This window comes from Solanum tuberosum, unplaced genomic scaffold (assembly GCF_000226075.1).
Source record: "Solanum tuberosum cultivar DM 1-3 516 R44 unplaced genomic scaffold, SolTub_3.0 scf00047, whole genome shotgun sequence".
NCBI lineage: Eukaryota > Viridiplantae > Streptophyta > Magnoliopsida > Solanales > Solanaceae > Solanum > Solanum tuberosum.
In genome coordinates, this window is record NW_006238973.1 from 1,683,107 (window position 1) to 1,706,662 (window position 23,556).

Here is a 23,556-nt window from a genome sequence, read left to right on the forward strand (position 1 = left end):
AACCCAAAAAAAACCCCCCCCCCCCCCCACACACACACACACATACAAAAAGTTAACCCTGTTCAAGCAACAATGCACCCCACAAGAAAATACTAGTAATTTTTATACACATACCTGTAGAAGCAATTTGCCCAATTCTAGTGCTATGAACTGATCTTTTCTTGGAAGCCTATACATTAGAAACCAAAAAAAAAAAAACATAAACTTACAACCAAAATTCACCAATACAAGAACAATGGAAGCAACAAAAAAAAAAGGATTTTACCAAGAACAGGAAACCAGAGTCTGCAACACTGCAAGCCATTATAGAGCAAAATTTGCAGAACAAGAACTCACAAAAAAACAAAACCCCACTTAGATTTTTTGGTTCTTTAGCCCTTTTCTTCTCACCCCTTACCTCTTTAACCAATAAAAATTGGTTCTTTACTGTAAAAAATGGTTCTTTATTATAAAAATTGGTTCTTTATCGAAGATAAAGAGTGAAGGGAGGAGAAAGGACCAAAAAAACTTATTTCTGTTGAAGTGATTGGGCTAAGCCGCTATAAGGGCCTATGGGGGTTAAGCAATTCACATGGGGCTATATATTGCACTTTGAATTTGAGGTATATAACACTTCAACAATGGCTATTTGGACCAAATGTGGATAGAAATTTGTGTTGGGATTTTGAGGGACCCCTTTGAGCTATACTTGCAGACTTTTTGTGGTCAATTTGTAATTTGTCAATTTCTTTGGTTCATTAGAGTTCACTAATTTTTGAAAGTGGGAGTGTTTTTCTTTTTATTGGTTTGGATGGTTGCTACCTACCTATTGTTTCATCGTGTAACGATCACACCAACTTGATCGTTATTAAAATAGGAATTTTCATCGTTACATAACAATGAATTTAAAGATATGATATAATAAAATTTAAGTAATAATAAAAACAAACATTGTATTATACAATACAATAGGTAAGAATCATCCAAACAAGTTGTTAATGTTTAAGTGCTTCAAGATTAACTTTAATTCGTATTAGACAAAAATTGAAAATCAAGGTCTAAAGTTACAAACTTCAAACATACAAATTTGAAGTTGGGCTTGTCAAAACTCAACTTCATTCCTATACTCTAGCCTCATCGCAAAATTAAATTGCAAAGATGCAAAAATACTTTGTGTTTGATACAAGTTTTAATTGTTAATGATATCTTGCGTGAAATAAACGTTACTATCAGAATCGTGATTCACTATGAAGCAATCCGATAGATTAATTAATTTCATCTTTAGTAAGAAAACGCAAGTTCAGAACTTGGAAATGTAAAGTCTCTCAGTAAGATATAAATTTACTTGTACAATACACAATCATCCTCTTTATATCTATATCTTAGCATTATATATCGCTTTGAAAAGCATTTATATTGCTTGTAGTGCAAATGTTGGAAACAAGTCTTTGACTGTCTTTGGTCGAGCAATTGCTACATTTCTCGAACAATCATAATTTACATAACTTTTCGATCTCTTTTTCAAGAAAATGAGTCTCAAACCGTTAGTTCTTACCTTTTGATTTTTCTTATACGTAGATTTACCTAGCGTGAATTTAAACTTATTGATCAAGTAAATCTAAACTAAATATCTAAAAATAATAATCATGATTTAAACACTTATCATGTGCTCAACACATCTCTAAAAAGTTTTCCACCATTAAAACTATGAAATCATAAAGTCCCTTAATGTTAGGTTCTATTTGTGGTCTTGTGGACGGTGGACAAGTGACCCATTGATAAAAGTGGCACTGTACAACAAACGGCTTATGTCAATTATATAAGTTTTAATCGATTTTGATAGTCATTAGTCAGAATACGAAAAATGTCTTAATCTATGATTTTCAAGTTGACTTAATTTTTCTTGAATTAACAAAATATTGAATCTCGAGTTTCAAACTGAAATATCATAATATTAAATTCTTACTTACAAATTACAATGCACAAAGCCTCCATAATTTCACTTTTATGGTAAATTTTACTTCAATTCTTCTTTTATATAGTAGTTGTGTAGTACACTCCCTTCTTGGTAAAAATGACGTTTATTTCAAGTTAATAAATACATTGCATATATTATGTGTTTGTACGTAAATTAGATTTAGCATTTAATCTTAATTAATTTAACATGTATTTTTGTCTAAATAAATCAGTTAATTATAATAAATTTATATGGTAAAAAGGTCAATATCATTTTTGCTCTAGGTAAGAATGAAGTTAAATTGAAGCCATCAAAATTCATAGCTAATATTAAGCTCCCATTTAACTACGAATTTTAGGAGTATTTAAAAAAAAAAAAAAAAAGTTATTTGTTCATGAAATTTGATTAGTTTTTAAGTTCTAAAAATTGGTCCAGAGGTCTTAAATTCGAGTCTTGGGTATGAAAAAGTTCATGTTAGGGAGAACTTCGCTCTTAAATGAATCTTACGCGATGTGAATCTAATTTAATCAAATCTCAATATAAATATCGAATACAAAATGAAAAATAAAAAAAATCATTTTATTTTCATTCCTAATTATAAAAAGATGATAATGTTAACATTAGAACTTTGTGTGAAGTAATAAAAAAAAGAGTTTATTCTTCCTTTAATAGATATCCAAGCACATGAAAAGCCGAGAAGGAAAGGGAAAATAGAAAGAAATGACAATTTTGTGTACATTTCCTAGTGTAACAAGTCTTACATTTTGCAGGTAAAGGTATGATCGAGTGATCAATAAGGTTCGATGAAAATTATAAGAGAAGTATACGTCATTAATTCTTATAGTGTTAATGTTATTACTGCATTAATGATTTTTGTATATCTTGCTTTTAAATCATATTATTTTATTTCATAAAAGTTTAATTTGATATCAACTGAATGAGACATTGTCCATCACCATTCAATATAAATTTACACGCAAACAAAGTTGCTTCACATCGATTTACAAGGAAAAAAATGTTAAAGAGTAAGTATCGAGCTTGATAGTGATTTTTTTCCTCATAAAGTATGCTTTATTCTGGAATTATTTTCTATTGATTGTTTAATTTATTATATTGAAAATAACGTGCATTGATACAATCTTAAGAATAAATTGTTTACTTGTAAAAAATACCCAGAATCTAATTATTACATAAAAAAAGAGTTTGAGAGACCTTATTTTATTTTGAGATAACTAATTTTCAGTACTATTATTCCACAATTTGACATAAATAACTTAGTTTGATACTAATAATTAATCTTGACATAACCCGAGTTAATAATTAAATAAAAAATAAAACTGTATTAAATTTTTATCTCACACAAATCTTTAAAAAACTTTAAGTAGATGTATAGTTTATTAAACTAACTTTATTAATAATGCTTTAAATTTTTAAATTTAACTATTACTTTATATAATTATTTAATATTAAAATTAGTACAAAAAAAAACTCACTTAATTTGCAAAATAGATAAGTAAAATGAAATATCTACTCTCTCCATTTATTTTTAATTGTCATGTTATGCTTTTCGAAAGTCAATTCCACTAATTTTTAAAAGTAAATTAGATCATATTAGTTCAATATTTTAAAATAAATATTTTAACGTTCAAAAACTATACAAAAAGTAGGACTGCGTATCGGTCGATTCGGTTTAATTTTACAATTTATCTGCTCGAGTTATCGATTATCGACTTGTAAACATGCTAAACTATTATAGAACCATTAAGATATTAACTTATCAATTATTGATTTATTAATTATTAATCATTATCGATTTAACCGTTAATATTTGATTAAAAAATATGGGAAATCACTTATAAACAAGGTGACAAACCAAAGAAATCATGCACACGAATTGACAGATTTCATTTTGCTCAAAAGCAAACACTGTCACATTGTAAAATAATCGAGAGTTTGATACAGACAAAAATAAAAGTATGAAATTAAACTCTAAGTCAAGGACTATATGGAATAAATGATATGAATATAATTATTTATTTTTTAATATGTTATTGGTTAACCCGTTAAGAAAATAATCTCAAACCATTCAGAACCGATAATAAAAAAATTAAAACCGTTATTGAAATTGCTAAACGAATAACTCATTACCGATAAATCAATAACATTTTTTCGATTCAAATTATCAATTTCAGTTCGATCTTGAACAACTCTAACGAAAAATACTATAAATTATATTATTTTTATTTTTCTCATATTAATATAATAAATAAATATATTTTAAAATATTAATCAAAATAATTTTCAAGAAACTATGACAACTAAACAGAAACGTGGACGATTTTTTTTTTCAATACTCCTAAAAAGGGTAGTTTCCCATTAAATGACAGAATTTCCAATATGGGATATATATTGAAGTAAGATACTTGTAATATAAAATTTCCTTTTCCAAAGTCTACGTTGTCTTGCCTAAATGCCTTCCACGTCGTCGTTTTCTTACAAAAATCCATTGTTCTTCTTCCTCTTTATTCGTTAAGCGATCTCTCAAGCTTCAACAAAAACTCTCCATTTTCAAAATATACACAAAAATTCACACAAAATATATGTATAGATACACATATATTATATATATGAATAAATATATTTGTATGTATAGATAGTTTTTTTTTGTGGAATTTGAAAGGAAGGAAGGAAGAAGGTGTTTTTTTGAATTATTAAGCGAAAATGGCATTGTTACGGAAATTGTTCTATAGGAAGCCACCTGATGGACTGTTAGAGATCTGCGAGAGAGTTTATGGTCGTTTTTTTTTTTTTTTTTTGTTTTAATTAATGGAGGTTTTGTAATTCTGGATTTTTGTTTGTTTTTATTTGAGATCGAGCTGGAATAAATAGAAAATTTATGATTTTTTGAGTTTTTTTTTTGGTTTATACTTTATGTTTCAATGTGTGAAATATGTAATTTTATAATGGGGAAATGGAAATGTGAAGAAGTGATTATTCTATGCATTTAAGAGGGTGGTTTAGTGGTTAAAGAAGTGGGTTGAGCAACATGAGGTCTCTGCTTCAGAGAGAAAAAAATATTTACTTGTCGTCTATTTCTAGCGTTGGTGGATAGAGTCACCTGCTACATATTATTGGTGGGAGTCGACTAGTATCACGTAGAATTAGTTGAGGTTGGCCCGGGCATTACGGTTATCATGGTGGTAGGTATTTTGTGGAATTAGTTGAGAGGCGCTTAAGTTTTGTCTACCTGGTACATGTTGCCGAAAGGAGGTGACACGTATGACGTAGAGTTAGTTGAGGTGTGCACGAGTTGGCTCGGGCAACGTGTTTATCATGGTGGGAGGTTGTAGGTATTCCATAGAATTAGTCAAAGTGGGTATAAGTTTTATCCACCTAGTACATGTTGTTGGTGGGAGGTGACACATATATCGTAAAGTTAGTTGAGGTGTGCGCGAGTTGGCTCGGCCACCATGTTTATCATGGTGGGATGTGACATGTATCCCGTGAAATTAGTCGAAGTGTGCACAAGTTTTGTCCACGTGGTACATGCTGGTGGTGGGAGATGGCACGTTTTCTATAGAGTTAATCAAGGTGCACGCAAGTTGGCTCGGGCACCATAGTTATCATGGTGGGAGGTGACATGTATCCCCTGGAATTATTCAAAGTGTGTGCAAGTTAACCCGGATGTCACGGTTAACAAAAAAAGAAGAAGTGATTATTCTCTGTTAAGACATAGAAAATTGAAAAAAGGAATCATTTTTGTTGCCACTTTGAGGCCAGTGAAGATATATTTCCTTGTTCGGATTCGGAAAGGAGCTTTATTATTATTGAAATTGAAGAGGAATGTATTTGGGCCTTTAATACAAATTAAGACTAGACTTTAGCTACTTTTGGATAATTTGAAGTACATGTTTTGAACTGTATGCCAGCTGGCCCTCGGTGATTTCTCGATTATAAGAAAATATCGAATGTTAAGTTGGAATTGTGAGTGGATGAAGCAAGTTGAGGCAAAATGCAAGTTATCTTGCAATGAAGAAACTGTCATATACTTTAATTCTCCTAAGCGAAATTCAGTTAATTTTCAGGGAAATTATGTTGTGATGACTATATTGACTGCTGCCAAGTTGGCGACGTTTGGCATGCTAGCTGAGCTGAGTCGAAGCATAAGCTGCTTAATCGGCAGAGGATTCAGCTCATCTTTTTCGCCCAAAATACTCTAGTGTAATACTTGGGAATAGTATAATTAAAAGCCTGCTTGTGCTTTGTTTAGTATATTTAATGAAATTTCTAAGTTTCTGCTACCAACTTAATCTAAAATAGTGTTTTTCCAAAGTATGGGTCATTTAGTTCGAAGGGTGGTTGTGCTGGACACTAATGCATAATGCAGTTTCATTTGATCTCTCCGGTGTTTGATAGCACAACTGTTCAATTGGACTATTATAAATGAATAAAGGCTAAAGAAGTACTGTAACTATGTATGTGTTCTGATGATTAATGCAAATGATATTATTCTTAGAATATTTTGAAGTAAAAAAACCCAATGGTATGGCTTTAGTGGTCAATGAAGTTGGAGGAGAACCATGAGGTGTTGGGTTCAGATCTTGGTGGAGGAAAAAAATAAACAGGTGTGGTGGAATAGTCAAGGTGCACGCAACTTGGCGCTTGACACCACCATCACGCAAGGCAAAAGAAAAAACTGAAGTGGAAAACTCCGCCACTTAAGAGGTAGAGGATTGAACTGATTCTTTAGGCTGAGACATGTTCTGTATTAGGGTTAGATGAAAGGAAAACCATGTCACCCAGCAGAAAAGGTTAGCTTTCCAGCAGTCGTGAGTTGAACAGTTTTGATCAGTCATACTTTGATGTGTAGAACAAAAAGGTAAAAATACTTGAGGAAGTGATGCTTTAGATAATCTTCAATCAGTAGTGATTTTTTCAATTTTATCAAGTTTTGAGTACATGTAAATTAGGTATCTTACTCTTACGTGACCCAGAAAAAGGTGGAAGGAATGGAGAAAATACTGAATCTAATAAAGACAACAACTCAAATGTGATGTTATTCAATCAATGCCTTAAAAACTAAAAGGGACACTGTCAAGAAACACCTTGGCATGCTTCCTTGAAGTGTTTCAAACAGTATTGTGACAATAGAATCCAAATTTCTTCTCCTTGAAAAGGGAGGAAAACGGAACAGTAATGTGGCAAGAGAAAATGTTTTTCACTGTTAATTTTATTTTCAAAATATTTATGTTTAGATTTCGACATAATGTAGGAGGCCGAGATTATTACAGCTGAGTCATGTCATCTCTGTTTATCAACACAAAAGTATTTTGTGACTTGAAAATGTTAATGCCTGTTGGTACATCAGTTTTGCTAATAATTTGTTCTATTTTATATGCAGTGTTTGATTGCTGTTTCACCACTGATGTTTGGGAGGAAGAAAATTACAAAGGCTATGCAGGAGGTGTGATTAGTCAACTTCGGGATCATTACCCTGACGCGTCAATATTGGTTTTTAATTTTCGTGAGGGTGTGTCGCAGAGCCTGATGGCAAATATTCTGTCTGAGTATGATCTGACAATAATGGACTACCCTCGGCACTATGAGGGTTGCCCCTTGCTTTCAATGGAGGTGATGCACCATTTTCTAAGATCCGGTGAAAGTTGGCTCTCACTTGGGCAACAAAATGTGCTTTTAATGCACTGTGAACGGGGTGGTTGGCCAGTTTTGGCATTTATGTTGGCTGCATTATTGATATACAGGAAACATTACACTGGAGAACAGAAGACCTTAGACATGATTTATAAGCAGGCTCCTCGTGAACTTTTGTACTTGCTGCAGCCACTGAATCCAATTCCTTCTCAGCTAAGATACCTACAGTATGTAGCCAGGAGGAATGTGAACATGCAGTGGCCTCCATTGGATAGAGCACTCACATTGGATTGCATCATTATTAGGGCTATACCTAATTTTGATGGCGAGGGTGGTTGCCGGCCAATATTTCGTATCTATGGACAGGACCCGTTTCTAGTTTCTGATCGATCGCCAAAAATTTTGTTCTCAACTCCAAAGAGGAATAAAGTTGTCCGGCATTACAAGCAGGTAATATGTTTTTTTCCTCTACTAAAATCATATGTTACTTCCAAAGGGTTTATGCTATCTTTGAGGAAGGGTATCTTTATTCTATTCTGTTGATTAGACATGATGCTTGGTTCGAGTGGCGAAGCCAGGAATTTCACGAAGGGTGTCTTGAAATTGCACAACAAAAGCTTTTTTAAAAAGGAGAAAAAAATTGTTGCTAATGAGATTCAAACACGCGAGCACTAGAAGTACAACTTATTGTATTTCAATGAGATCAATATGTTTGACTTAGAGTGGATCAACTACCTAATAGTTAATTTTCTACAGTTCTCTCGCTTCTTTCATCTTCCCAAAGAAGCAATTTTACGGTTTTTCCTCTGCTCTATGACCTTGTTAATTTGTCAAGCGGTGGTCTTCCGTTGGGATTGAGATGTTTGATTTAGAGTGAATTGGACTATTTAACAAGTTGTTCTACTTGAACCTTATGACATTTTGTTCTAATGCCATTATTCTTATGATTTTGCTCAAGTGGAGTTCAGTTGAGTTAGGTTGTTAATTTCACATGCTTGAAAATGCATGTACCTGTTATATCTTGGTCTTTCTCCCTCGCCCCCTCTTTCCCATTCTTGTTATGCATGCCCTCTTAGGACCCAACTGACTAGTATTGATTCGACATTCCTTATAATATCATTTCAGGCCGAATGTGAATTGGTTAAGATTGATATCAATTGCCATATTCAAGGCGATGTTGTGTTGGAATGTATTTGCTTGCACGATGATTTGGAGCGGGAACAGATGATGTTTAGGACCATGTTTAACACAGCTTTTATTAGGTCAAACATTTTGATTCTTAATCGTGATGAACTTGACACTTTATGGGATGCTAAAGATCAATTTCCAAAAGATTTCAGAGCAGAGGTATGTTTTTTATTTGTTGTTGTTGATACTCTCCAGCTAGAAGCATATTGTAATTTATGAAAGTTATGCTCTGGATGAAGGTTCTTTTCTCAGAGATGGACACTGCTGCTTCTGTTCTTCCTGTAGATTTGTCCTGTTTTGAGGAGAAAGATGGCCTACCAGTGGAGGCATTTGCCAAAGTTCAGGAAATCTTTAGCTCTGTGGATTGGATAAGTCCAAAGGCTGGTGCTGCTTGTAATGTGCTCCAACAAATAACCACGTCAGGTTTAATTCAGGAAAATTTGGAATCCGTTCCTCCCCTGTCTACAGACACTAGCATGCTCCTCGATCAAGCAAATTTGGAGACTCCTGGAGAGAGGAAGGGACCTGCACCAGTGGACAATGATGCAAAGGGCTCATCACCATTTACATTGGAGCAGCAGTCTATGTCATCCATAAAATCATCCTCCAAAGTACAACAAAGTGACCAACAGAAAGTTGAAGCTCAATTTATTGGGACCAAAAGTGAGATGAAGGTGTCAAAACTGCAGCCGTCAATTCCTCTTTCAAAACCTTCTCCTGCTGACCTTAGTACAGAACCTAGTGTGTCTTCTGTGTCATCACAACAGTCCCTGTACGGTCTTCCAACGTCGGAACATCCTCCACTTATAAAGAAGTTGGATCCTCATGTACAAGAATGTGATAAGCTGAATGACCTTCCTTCCCTACCTGAGACCAGGACTCCACCCTTCAAGACCAGCATTCCAACTTCACCTTCATCCTCATCCATACCTGGGAAGGATCAGGGTATTGGTATTGGACTAGTTCTATCTCCTACTCCAGTGACACCAGCACCGCTCACTCCTCCCATGAAGGATAAATTAGTCACTGGAACTGTACCTTATGCATCTCCGGCTACTCCACCCAGAACCCAAGGTCCTCCAATTGTATCCTTGAAGGATGAAAAACCTACTTCGTCTCAACCTGATACATATCTGCTTCCTCTAGCAGCACAGAAGCCAGATCATAAAGGAGAACCTGCTTCACCTCCTCATCTTACTGGGTTGTCTCTGTCTCCTTCCCCCTTGGCACCATCACCACAGACTCCTCCCGTGAAGGATAAACTAGTCACTGGAACTGTACCTTCTGCATCTCAGGCTACTCCACCCAGAACACAATGTTCTCCAATTGTTTCCTTGAAGGATGATAGACCTACTATGTCCCAATCTGATGCACCTCTGCTTCCTCTGACAGTGCAGCAGCCAGCTTATGAAGGGGAATCTACTTCACCTCCTCGGACAGCGCAGCAGCCAGGTGATGAAGCTGCTGAAAAGGAACCTACTCGACCTCTTCATCCTTCTAAAAGTTGTCCTCCATCCCTAGCTCCTCCTAATTCCTCTTCTCCATCAGCTGCCATTCCCTTTATCAAACCTTTAGAACAACAGTTCGTCCAGAGTAGTAATTTTTCACCGCCGCCACCGCCATTGCCACCGTCACCGTCACAACATCCAATCCCTCTATTGAACGAGAATGTTGCTTCTGTTGGTGGATCACCTCAGCCACCTGTTCCTCCCACTCCACCTTTGAAGGAACATTCAGTTTTCAGAGGGGTGCCATCACCTCCACCACCTCCGCCTCCACCTCCACCTCCTCGAGACTCATGCCCATTATTTACACCCCCAGTATTGAGCAAGAATTCTGTCTGTACTAGTGAACCACTTGAACCAGTCCCAACTTCGAAGGGAAGTTCAGCTTTTAGAGATAAGTCACCGCCACAACCACCACCTCCTCCTCCACCTCCATGCCAGTTAACTACAACCCAAATATTGAACACAAATTCTGCCTCTATTTGTGAACCGCCTCGACCTCCACCTCCACCTCCACCTCCACCTACTCCACCTTTGAAGGAAAAAGTTGTTCCCCCAACCAGGGTGCCACCACCCCTGCCTCCACCTCCTCCTGTGCGATCTATGAAGGAGAACTCCTCGTTCAATGGTGGACCCTCTCCACCTCCACCCCCTCCTTTGCCTGCTGCTCAATCTTCTAAGCCTGCGAATGTATCTGCAATGCCACCACCACCTCCTCCTCCTGTATTGGGTTCTCGACAAAGTGTCCCTTCTGCTCCCCCTCCTCCAGTCCCTTCTCTTAAGCCTGATCTAAAAGCAGGTGCTGGTATGATACAGTCAGCATCCAAAGGTAGTAATCTCCCTACTTCTCCATCTCCACCCCCACCTTCTGCTCCTCCACCTGGCCTAAAGGGACGAGGACCATTGTCTCGTACCATGAATTCAAGAAGTCAGTCATCAAAGAAACTGAAGCCTTTGCATTGGTTAAAAATATCTAGAGCAGTCTCAGGAAGCTTGTGGGCCGAGGCTCAAAAATGTAGTGATGCTCCCAAGTAGGTGCTAACTATGAGTGTGAAAGTAGCCACTTCTTAAAATTCTTTCCAGATTTAACTTCTGATGTCCTCCAATTTCTATTTGATAGGGCACCAGAGATTGATATATCAGAGCTTGAATCCCTCTTTTCAGCTGCAGTTCCAACTTCAGGACAAGGCAGTTCAGGAGGGAAAAGGAATTCGGGGACCTCAATGGGGCAGAAGCCGGAAAAAGTGCAACTGGTAATTGCTTATGACTATATGACATCTGAGGTTCCTTGTAGATTTTCATAAAAAATTTCCCTAGATCATTTTATCTTTATACAGTCATTTGCAAAGTTCCTGGTGCAGGTGTTCCATGGTTTGACATAAATCTCAGAATCTTAAATATTATGAACAGTCTAATTCTAACGTACACTTTCTGATCATGGTCTTGTACTTCATTACTTCCTTTAATGCAGCTTGTTCCCCAATCCCTCTTTCTTGACACGATTCTGTGTTTTCACGTGGTTCCTTTTTGGATCAGCTATTTTCAGCTTAAGAAACTTTGTTTTCAGAAGGGTTTCTGGAATGAAATTCTTTGGCTGAAATTTGGTACTTAGTTCCTAAAAACCTTAGTTTGTAAAGAGAGAAGCACAGTGCTGACATTTTGTAGGCATTATTGCTCTCAGTGATCTTTATTTTTCTTTTTAATGTAATATCACTTGATATATAGCATGTTTAGATAGGAGGTCGCACTGATTACTTAAAAATCATACTTAAATTTACATATAAATATTAATTCCAGAATGGACCATGGTTGGATTGTCTAGAATGTCAAATCTGAAAGCTGTCAAATGTGCATGGTGTTATTCATTCAGAACCGTCCCTTAATTACTGAATAACATAAAATTAAAGACACTAGGACCAATAGTTTCACTATTGAGGATGCCAAACCTTATGGCAGTTGGTCCTTTTCTTTAAAAGAAAGTTGTTGGAAAAAAAGGAACTGCATAGGTCAGTGCACTGTACTGAGGTAGCCGTGTAATTGGATTTTAATCTTTTTCACATTGTTTGAATCTAGGGTCAACAGATTTATTATACTCATGATTGAGGTCGGCCCTTTCCCCGACTTTTGCGTGAACGCAGGATTGGATGTTTTGTGCACCAGTCTGCCTTTTTGTTTAATTGAGGGTCAGTAAAATATAAGCTATTGCTTTACCTTATCAAAAATAAATAAATATCAGCTATTGCTGCACCCAAGAGTGTGACCTAGTGGTCAATGAAGTTGGGGGAGAACCATGAGGTCTCAGGTTCTAATTCACACTAGGTGATTTCTTCCAATATGTCAAAGCTTTGGTAGAAAACATCACCTGGTATCTGTGTTGTGCTGGTGGGAGGTAGCAGTATCCGGTGGAATAGTCGAGGTGCGCAAGTTGGCCAAACATCACGTCATAAAAAAATTATTGCTTTTATTCTAACAAATATTTACATTGTTCTGTATCTTAAAAAATCTAATTAATAAATTATGTCTCTTAGGCCTGTAGATTGGGATCTTTTACAGTTATATAATACCATGGTGATTGGACAAACAAAATCTTTTAATTCTGCTTCTCAAGTTTGTTTCCACAGATTATCTAAGCTTCTTTGTCACGGATTCAGTGAAAACCTATTCATGAGTAACATCTGATAGAATCCATTTCCACTTGATACTCATATAGCTCTGTGGAAGCCATTGCCTGTTCTCTCCTCGCATATAGCTGCAGAGAAAAGATGGAAGTGTGGCACTATTTCAACTCTTCCATGTTCTAAGAGAGCATTTACCTGAACTCTATTTTGTCAGGTTGATCATAGACGAGCTTATAATTGTGAAATCATGCTTTCTAAGGTGAAAATACCACTGCATGAAATGCTGGTAAGATGTATACATATACAATTGGCTTTTTTTTTGGATAATATGGTTATTCTAGAATATATATATATCTGACATGCAGCTGCTTGTACCAATTGTTTGTATTCATCTGTGTCATATATCTTGGGTAATCATTTATCCACTTCTGTATGCCTGCAGTAGGGTGGTGCTGTTATCACAATGATTCATTTGACATTTCAAGTTCTAATAGTTAAAGCATGTTATGTGTCCCATATTTTATAGCTTCCAGTGTTTGACTGATTTTTGTGTTCTTGATAAGCAATTATTGTAAACTGTGTGCCATTGTTCTTAGACTGCTTATCTATATAATTTTCACTTCCTTCTGTTTTCTCAATTTTGTACTAAACTTCCTCTCAGAAATATGAATAACAATTCACATTGTAGACCTTGTTAGAGATTCTTTGCAAGATGTTCAGTTTTCAAATAAACATCTGTAGTAACAATATCCATGCTTAAATGGGAACTTACTATTGATTTGGACTCTGTCTGCTTAATTGTATTGGTAAAAAACTTACGTCTTTTAATATCGTAAGACTCTACTTTATTGTATAACCAATGTACATATCCCTGCTGATTTAAGTATAATCTGATATTTAAAGAAAACAAAGCCATTCAAGTGTCACCTATCCCGAGACAAGGTGTTTGTACGTGTTGAATCTTGTAATCACAAACTTTAGTCCTGGTTGTGCACTTTTTGCATGTTGAATGTTCTCATTTTTAACCTTCTCCACCTCTTCCTGTCATCTCTCTTTGTGATGGTCCGTGGACCATAATCCTGCATATAGTCGAGTTACATTGAAATGTGATTATTTCCAAGAATGATGTACACACACACCCCTACACCCAAACACATCTTTTGATTAATTATATATTGGTGGTGGATGGGTAATTGTTCTCCTTATATGGTTTTGGACAATCCTTACCTCATGAGCTAGCTTTTGGGGTTGAGGTAGGCCCAAGGTCCATGAATATAACGTCAATTGTGTGGATTATTTTCTGTTAAAAGTTGGATTATGCTTCTAATTGTTGGCTACCACTTTTTAATAATTTCAACAGAACTCGGTGCTTGCACTGGAAGATTCTGCACTAGATGTGGATCAGGTGGAGAATCTGATTAAGTTTTGCCCAACTAAGGAGGAGATGGAAACTCTGAAGGTGAAAGATCTGATTGAAAAGAGTTAAGGAAAACTAATAATTAAATGTACATAGGAACACAGTGAATAACCTTGTTTTAGTTGCATTTCTGCTTCAGGGTTATAAAGGAGAGAAGGAGAAGTTGGGTCGATGTGAACAGGTTTGTTCATTGTGAAATAACCTTTTTTTCTATAATTTTGCTTACTATCCCACTTTATCCTGTATGGAATTGATTGGACCATTTATATAGTAACATCTAATTGTAAGATCTCTTCGTTGTTGCAGTTTATGTTAGAGTTGATGCAAGTACCACGAACAGAGTCCAAGCTGCGAGTTTTTTCGTTTAAGATTCAGTTTGAATCTCAGGTGAGAAGATGGCAGATGCCAACCTCCTGGCTCTATTCTTTTACTGATTGAGCTGCAATATTTTCTATTCTAATAGATTCCACTTGGCCTGGTTCTGCTGCCTCTTTGCTGCACTGGGAATGTTTCGCTTGCTGACAGCATATTTATTCTCTTTCAATTTCAGGTTTCTGAGCTAAGGAAGAGTCTGAATATTGTGAATTCGGCAGCTGATCAGGCACATTTCTTTTGTTTTTTCTTTCCAACTTTAATGCTTTACCACTTTTAGATGAGACAAGAGGTTTCTTTCTTGATGCTGTCCTTGAATATCATCTTCTCTTTGATGTTGTAATCAGATTAAAGGTTCATCAAAATTGAAAAGGATTATGCAAACAATTCTCTCTCTCGGAAATGCTTTGAACCAGGGAACTGCTAGAGGTGGGTAAACATCTCTTTTATTTTCAAGCATATCTGCTATTGATTTCTTCATTGTGGCGTCTTATTTTTCTCTGAGGGAGTGAGTTGAAGAGTTCCCCTACCCAAAAGAAAAGGAGTGACCTGTTTGACAAATGACAAAAGAAATTACACAATATATGGGGGTGTGGAATTGAGAAATTAAATGCACATCATCAACACTTAAACCTATCAGCTTAGACCATTCACCTATGTTGGTGCACTTACCACATCAAATAATCAGGTCCAGCTTTGTATAGAAGATTAACTGATGTTGTTCCTGCTAAGGACCATCTAAACTTGCTTTTTTCAAATCCCTGTAGGGTGGAAACCACAGCCTGCATGTCTGTTATTTGAATAGGTCTAATTCTTATGGAGATTTACCCAATTATGTTTCATGAAATTTTTGGAAAATTGGTCCCACCAAAAGATTTCCAAGTTGAGAACTTCTTCAGCAGTAGAAATCTAAACTCTAGATAAGGAAAACATGTCAAATAAATCAACTGGGTATGGCTCAAAGCTTTTCTGATGAAATGATATATCTCTGCAATTGTCATCTCCTTTGGCTTTTCTGGTCTTGAAATTATTGAAAAATCCCTGCTTCATTTAGATGATAAATGCAGTTCTTACAAAAAAAGAAATCTTTGAGCAATTATCTTCGTCTCATCTAATAATCTCTTGATGATTTCTGTAGGTTCTGCTGTTGGATTCAGGTTAGATAGCCTCCTAAAACTAACAGAGACACGTGCACGGAACAATAAGATGACTCTCATGCATTATCTTTGCAAGGTACAGTCTTTGATCGGCACTCTTCTTGATGAAAGCATGATGATATGGTTGACTAATATTTTGGGGGTGGTGTTTTCTATTACACACATATTTCCTCCTATCTTGAACAGAATGCAGAATAAAATTTGTTCACTTAGTCCCCAATTTCTTGGCAGATCTGATTGTTTTCTGAAATAAATGAGTCATAGCATTTCATTGATGTGATGCTTGGTCAGTGATTAGTAGAATGCACATTAAGATAAAGCCAGCTTTCAAGGACATTTGCTCGTTTGGAAGGGATCATCTATGTTGAGCATGAGTTAAATTTTCTCTTATCTGTGGCCTGAATTTACATAATCAGATCAGCTGATTGCACCTTCTCTCATTAGATCCTTTTCAATTGTGTCCCAGGATCATCTGTAAAAGAAATCTGTATCGGCTTTTATCTAGCTACAAGTGTCTATATCTGAAGTTAGTAAAGACAAATTATAAATTCAACCCTAACTGGTCAGGTTAAGAAAAAGGAATTAGTGTCTGAAGTTCGTTGGATAAATCAGGGATTATCTCTTTACTTGGGTTTTTGAATCTGTATATAAGTTGATTATAAGAAGCTTAGCTGAAAGGAAGAATAGAAGTCTTATTTTAAAAATAAAAAACAAAATAAACAATGACTAGATGCACAGGAATGGATCTTTTCTCACGACATGCAATCAAATCACAAAACTTGGCTTTTTACATTGTTATCAGCTTCCTCACATTTATCAAATCAATCTATATAATTATCTCTATCCTAAAAGTTGCATGGCGCATGTGGTACTTCCAGATTTCTTATCCTATTGATGTTAAATTATCCTCTAGCACTTAGGCGCTGACCGGTATGAACCTTTTCTTTATAAAGTGTTACCATAACAACTATGTGTCTTTATATTCACTATTTTCTCGTCATTGCGCTGGTATCTTACTACTTGTAACTCAAGATTTTCACTTGGGAAAATGATTTGAATTTGAGTTTACCTTATGTTAACAACCAGCATATTTTACAAGATGCTTAAAGAAATTTTCTCTGCCAGGTACTTGCTGACAAATTGCCCGAACTGCTAGATTTTTCTAATGATCTTTCTAGCTTGGAACCTTGCGCAAAGGTATCATTATTTGGACCAACCAATGATAAGTTCACTATAGAAATATGACTGACAATGGTCTGATTAAAAATTTTCTGCAGATACAACTGAAATTTCTTGCAGAGGAGATGCAAGCTATTAGCAAAGGACTGGAGAAAGTTGTACAAGAACTGTCTATGTCTGAGAACGATGGAGCTGTGTCTGAGAATTTCCGTAAGGTAAGTCATGACTACATAATACTGATTTCTGTGTACCGTCAGATTCTGTCTCTTCCTCTTTCTGGACCACTCTACCCGCTCAATCAAAAATGAAAATAAATAAGCGTGATGTTGGCATCCACTGAGATGCACCCAAGTAGTGATCACAGTAGATGATAGCGCATTTCAAGAAGCCGAATCCTCCTAGATTCCACTATGCAATTCAGAACTGAAAAATTCTCTCGTGATGAAGGCTCTAATTCACTTTTATTCTTTCTTATAATGGATAATGAGAGAGAAAAAGAAATATAAGTCAAGACACTCCTTGGTAATATATAATGTTGAGCAGGAAGAGCAAAAAGTTCTCACTGTAATAAAGAACACCAAGAGCGGAATGGGGATTTGTGGAAGAATAAAGATCCTAGTAGACGAGCAGAGCATTATACCAAATCGGAAATCTAGAGTGGTGAAGAAGATAGGAAAAGAAGTGTTGTCAGAGGGAGCTACAAACAAAAGAGAACATTTATTCTTTTGTAAGACACTGACCTTCTTTTATCCCAGCTCCTCCCTTTCCTCAATCTGATGCGTAAGACCTGAAACAGCCAGCCATATACTTTCTAGTTTTGTACCCATAAGCTGTGGTACTGGTGTTAGAGCTGTATAACTGCTGACATATGTGCACTTTCAAGGGAGTCTTATGATCATGAGTAGATATGCTGTGGAAAGCCCTAATTGACTTGGGACTTTGGTTCCGGATTGTAAAGATATGGCACCTGGGCCTAACTCAACCCCAAAAGTTAGCTCACAAGGGGAGGATTGCCCAAGTCCATATAAGGAGACCACCAATCCATTTCCCAAACAATGTGGTACTTTTACCCACTCTAACACCCCCCTTCACGCCCAAGCCCAAATAGAGCATGGACCGGGAGGCCAAACGGAGATGGACCTGACTCTGATACCATGTTGACGTGGGTGACCATCTCATCTAAAAGCTTACCCACTTCAACAATCATTGTTGTCCCAGGCATAATTTAGTTTCTTTTCCTCATTGGTCCAATATAATCCCCTGGTTTGAGATGAAAGTATGGGAGTTCTGTTTCTTTTTTACTTCATCTCATGCCATCGTTAAGCTTGGTAACTTCATCATCCTTTTTGATCATTCTTGATTAAGACGAGGAGGAAAAAAGCACTCATGTATCCTTGTCACTGGAATGGGATTCCTCTTATTAACTTTCTTCTTATTCCTATTCTTTTTTTTTACTTGGGATAGCCGATGGAATCAAAAAAGAGATCTTGAAACATTTTATTTGCACATGTTGTGCTGGTAGAACAAGAGAGATCAGAAAGTAGATAATGAATATTCTCATTGATTAGTATAATTGCCGTTTGCCAGGCTTTGAAGGAGTTTCTCTGTTATGCTGAAGGTGAAGTGAGGTCCTTAGCTCAACTTTATTCTGGTGTGGTAAGTCTTATTCCTAACAGAATTTTTCGTGGTCGTTTGGTGTCTTACCACATTGAGATGTTCCTAACGGTATGTTTTTCTTCTTTATGTTCCAACAGGGTAGAAATGTTGACACATTGATTCTATACTTTGGAGAAGATCCAGCTCGTTGCCCATTTGAACAAGGTAATGTTTGATAAGTGATCATCTAAAAAAAATGTGCTTCAGATTTTCTGTGATGCCTTGCCTTGTGGTAGCGTTTGTTCATATCACTAAATATTTTGAGTTTACTATTCTACATGGGTACAAATTATACAAAGCATTTTGTATGATCATTTTTGAAACTGGTAACAAAGCATTTTGTATGATCATATGTGCACAGTTTAGACCTGTAACTATAAATGAGGTGCCCAGCTTAACATCATTCCTCTTTTTCTCCTAGTAATCACAACGTTACTAAACTTCCGAAGGATGTTCAATCAAGCCTTAGAGGAAAACCGGAAGCAGGTGGAGTTTGAGAGAAAGAAAGCAGAGAAGGAAGCAGTGGAGAAGCAGAAGATGAGTCATTCGGAGAAAACTTGACACCGTCTGACTTAATGCACTCTTATATGAAAAGCATGAGCATGTCTTCATTGAAAACATGAAAACAACTTTTCTTTGTCATGGCAAAGCTTCATTGAGATTGAAGATTTCACGGGGAGCGAGAAATCAGTTATCTGATGGATATAAAGAACGATGTACATTTCTCTGCAGAAAAACTGGATAACGTTGGTTTAGGTTCAATGCCACCCACAGAGTTCTTCTATCCTTGTTTATGAGAGGTAATCCCAGAACTGCATGCTGTTGCTGCCTATGTTGCTCAGACTCTCTAAAAAAATGTGCCCCTGGTGCATGTCGGATACTTCAAAACTAGTGCTTTTTTGAAGGATCTAACATAGGTGCAACAACATTTTTGAAGAGTCCGAGCAACATAGTCACTTGCTGCTCCTTTTCTGTTTACTGACCCTTTCTATAACTCTTGTTTTCTTGTTTATTTCATTTCAACCTTCTTGCAGAATCTTAGAGTATGCAGATGGAATTACTTTGGGGAGGTAGGCTTATTGTACATATTTATTTATTAGGAAAAGAATGTAGAAATTCTTTGAGAAGATTTTTTTATTTTTTATTTAAAAAAAAAAATGATAACATAGAAATTTGTTGTCCATTTTGTTAAATCTTTCAGTTAGTGTCATTTTTTATTCCCTGTATTTCATGGTGATGATACTAGTTCAGTCTTAGTTTTTGTGGTTCATCCTATTACCAGATATTTTTGTATTATTATTTTTTTTCAATTCATTTTATGCAAGTATTTATTAGAGTTGAGATATAACTTTGTTTGATAATTATGATCTCTTTACAATGAAAATATATGAATAATTAGCTTGTTGTACTCATCCAAGTCTTGTTTTTTTCTAAACCATTTTTCAGTTAGCTAAAATTGTGTATTTTTAGAAAGTATTTTTTGAAAAATACTTATGTAGTTTTTGCTTGGTCAAGGCTTTCAAAAAGTATTTTTGTTGAGAAGTTATTTTTTTATTTATTTTTTAAAATTATCACTAGAACGATTGCTCTCTTAATTTATTTCTCGCTCATTTTTTTTTCTAATCTAAAGCTCCCAAGCAGAGTATATTTGCTTTTTAATTGTTTCTTCAAAGTTGCAATTGAAGGTAACTTTGATATCAAGCTGTAATAACTAAACCAATCATTCCTTCGATTTGTTTCATTTTTATGTGATGATGTTTAACTCGATAAAAATATTAGTCAAAATTGGAAGTAAACAACTTTTATGTTTATGTATGTAAAAAATAATAATATAGATTAGGCAATATCACGTGCCGTCAACGCTCAGCATGTGGAGCAAAGTTCAAAAAGTCACCAAGAAACTAATTTTTTTTTTAGTGGAAGCAATAAATTAATAAACTTTTTTTTAAAATTATAATCCAAACAGTTCTGCACACTCTTCCAAGTCTCCATTCTGTACATAATAATAATAATAATGGAAGTCTCGAGCCCACAAGATGAATAAATTAAGAATGTGTATAAATTTTCGTCTAAGTTGTGTTAGTTACGAATGTGTAAAATTAAAAAACAGAAAAAAGTAAATTTACCTAGTAATGGTAGCCAGCGATCTCTCCTCTGAATATTAGTATTTTTTTCCACTAATGTCTCGTCTGGTAATAGTAGTTTCCTCCTCTTGCCGTTTCGCCCTTATAACAATTCTATAACTCAAAGCAGTCTTGCAGGACATAATAGGTAACATTTAACCTCTATACACTACATAAGTATGTAATCAGTCAATGACAAAGTCAAAATTTTCATTACGGACATTCAAAAACTAATGTATACACACCAAAAATAACTTATGACCTATATACTTCGTATAATTTTATATATTATATAACATACTTATTTGACAAAAAAATATCCAACTATATGTGGCTATGAAACTGACATCAAACCACCCTTCGTCTAAAATAACTCCGCTCATAACTCAAATAAGGGTCATGTGGGGATAAAGAGAAAAATAATTAATTGAATGTGAAGCAATTGCAAACGACCATAAAGCAAAACAAAATAATAGGAAGGTACCTTTAATTTCACGTGTTGGTGAAACATAACATTGCTTTTTTTTTCTTTTTTTTTTTTTTTTTTGGTCACAATCCAAATGCAGCCTTATCCACCTGTGCTTTAATTTCACATGCTTAAAAATAAAAAAGGTTAAAAAATACATTTTAAAAAAATAATCTCTTTTTCTACATTCATCCCAAGTTCTTCAAATTTTTTTCTTCCATTTAACATGAGTTAGGAATAGTGTTGGGGGGAAAATAATATAGTAAATAATAGTCGCCGCTTTAGTTTGTATGATATTATTTAATCTGATATATAAATTAAGAAGAGGATTATGAGCTTATGTATGAATTCTCGAAAGGCCTTTTTGAATATTTTTTAATGTCTTGACTATTTATGATACGTGAAGCAAATAATTAATTATTTATTTTCGAAAAACATTAAAGAATTTCTTTGAGATGCATATCTTTTCTTGAGTTTTACATTTCAACAAAATTTATGAATTAATTGACTAGAATTGTGAAAGCAAAAATGTTTCATTATTAAACTGCCTATAGGTTAGTTACGATATGTTTAAGGTTATAAAATTAGACCTATAACAATTTACCAAGTACTATATGGATTTTAATATGATGGTAAAAAATGTTTATATTATATCAATATATTAAAGTTAAATTCTTATTCAAAATCATGAGACACTGAGAAATTCAAAGTATAACACTTTTTTAAATATTATATATTATAATTTATTTATTAATTATATATAATCAAGCATAACAATAATTAAGCCCTGATGCATGCAGGAGGCCACATTGCACAAATTCATAGACTATTTTTCACCCTAAACATTAACATTTGCCTCCCAATGCAATTGTTTTTTACCCCAAAATTCATCATTATTATAACTTTTTTCTATTTAACCAATAGGGTAATATTTTTTCTGACTAATTGTTATATTATTATTGTAGTTGTAGTGCATTTTTCCTCCTTATGTAAATTATGGTTATTTTCTTATGGTGACTCGATTAATAGAATATATATGATATAGTGATATCGTAAATAGTGGTGAAACTATTTTTACGTTAAAAACTCATATCGTGTATAAAAGTAAAATTATATAGTATAAACTAACTTGGGAGTCTTGAAATAACAATACAATCATTTCTAATTTGTAGGAGTAATTATTATCGGAATTGAATCGTGAAATTAATCATTGCTACATGCATCACGTCTTTTGGAGTACAGTCTTTTCAAAATCTTTATAATATATGGAGTACGTACAGTATGATTTGATTTTGATTTGACATAAAATTTAAAAAAATAAAAATAAATAATTTTGACTTCTTTTTTTTAGGAGGAAAAAGTACAAAAGAGCATGGCATGTGAGGAGCAAGACTCTAGTTAGTCTTGGTTAAAGAGAGTCACAGAGATCCAATTTGACATAAAAGTGAGTGTCCAAATTTACCAAAGCATCTCATTTTACCTAATCATTACTCCCCACATTACATTTTATTTTATTTTTACCCTTTTCCACTATTCTATGATCTTTTTCTTTTATAGAAACTATACAAGAAGAATGAATAAAAGAGGAATTTACTTTAAATACACTAATAAGATTAATGGTTTTTTTTTATATCACAATGAGAATAAAAAACACAAAGAAGATCTGTATAGGGTTAATTTCTACCACTCAAACGATAACTAGTCATATGAGATCATTTTTTCATAATAAAGAGTTGGGTATAAGTGTTTTATCACAGCCTCCGTATTATTAAATGTGTGGTCTTAGATTTTGAAAAATGATTTAGAAACCAACACCTTTACCTGTGCTTCTACAAATTATGTATAGTCTTAAATTCTGATAAATAATTTGAAAAATAGTAATTAACATTGATGTTAAAACATGAAAAAGTAACTATTTTTTTTTGATAAGTTAAAAGTAACAATAAAAGTGAACATACGAAGTATTAACATACTTACATGCTAAAAAAACTAATTAACTTAATTCGCTTCTTCTTGATCTCATGACAAATTCAACTTTACCATTTTTCGTTAAACAACACTCATTTATAAAACACAACAAAATAAGGAAAAGAGAAAGAAAATAAAGATAAATGAAATCACCAAATCAAAAAGATCCAAAAGAAGAAAAAGAAAGGCAAAAATGAATAGAAACTCTTCTCTTCTCTCTCTTTCTGGTATTATGGGATCCCAATGTACTAATTCATAACTTTCATCACACCCCTCTTCATCTTTTGAGCTACATTAATACATACTACCCCCCCCCCCC

The 23,556-nt window shown here is 34.7% G+C and overlaps 2 protein-coding genes across 3 annotated transcripts in view; one reads left to right on the forward strand and one right to left on the reverse strand.

Moving 5' to 3' along the window:
- Positions 1-610, reverse strand: part of LOC102590621 (omega-6 fatty acid desaturase, chloroplastic) — a 7,414-nt gene extending 6,804 nt beyond the window's left edge. Inside the window, exons 1-2 of the mRNA XM_006343597.2 lie at positions 266-610; positions 115-169 (exon numbers count right to left, since the gene is read on the reverse strand). Coding sequence (XP_006343659.1) covers positions 115-169; positions 266-304 — 94 coding nt within the window. The 5' untranslated portion in view covers positions 305-610. The remainder of the gene's footprint in view (positions 1-114; positions 170-265) is intronic.
- A 3,782-nt stretch (positions 611-4,392) lies between these two features.
- LOC102590969 (formin-like protein 18) lies at positions 4,393-19,897 on the forward strand. Of its 2 annotated transcripts, XM_006343598.2 has the most exons (18): positions 4,393-4,730; positions 7,338-8,038; positions 8,714-8,935; positions 9,016-11,312; positions 11,402-11,534; positions 13,114-13,185; positions 14,260-14,358; positions 14,456-14,497; positions 14,623-14,703; positions 14,867-14,917; positions 15,036-15,117; positions 15,827-15,921; positions 16,971-17,042; positions 17,123-17,239; positions 18,612-18,680; positions 18,779-18,845; positions 19,102-19,480; positions 19,715-19,897. In XM_006343598.2, exons 1-17 carry the CDS (start codon positions 4,658-4,660, stop codon positions 19,239-19,241), a joined length of 4,413 nt encoding a protein of 1,470 aa, XP_006343660.1. In that variant the 5' UTR covers positions 4,393-4,657; the 3' UTR covers positions 19,242-19,480; positions 19,715-19,897. The 2 variants fall into 2 exon arrangements, with proteins under 2 accessions (XP_006343660.1, XP_006343661.1); XM_006343599.2 differs by lacking the exons at positions 15,036-15,117; positions 15,827-15,921; positions 16,971-17,042; ... (3 more) ...; positions 19,102-19,480; positions 19,715-19,897 and having other exon boundaries at positions 14,439-14,497; positions 14,867-14,884.
- The last annotated feature ends 3,659 nt before the right edge of the window (positions 19,898-23,556 follow it).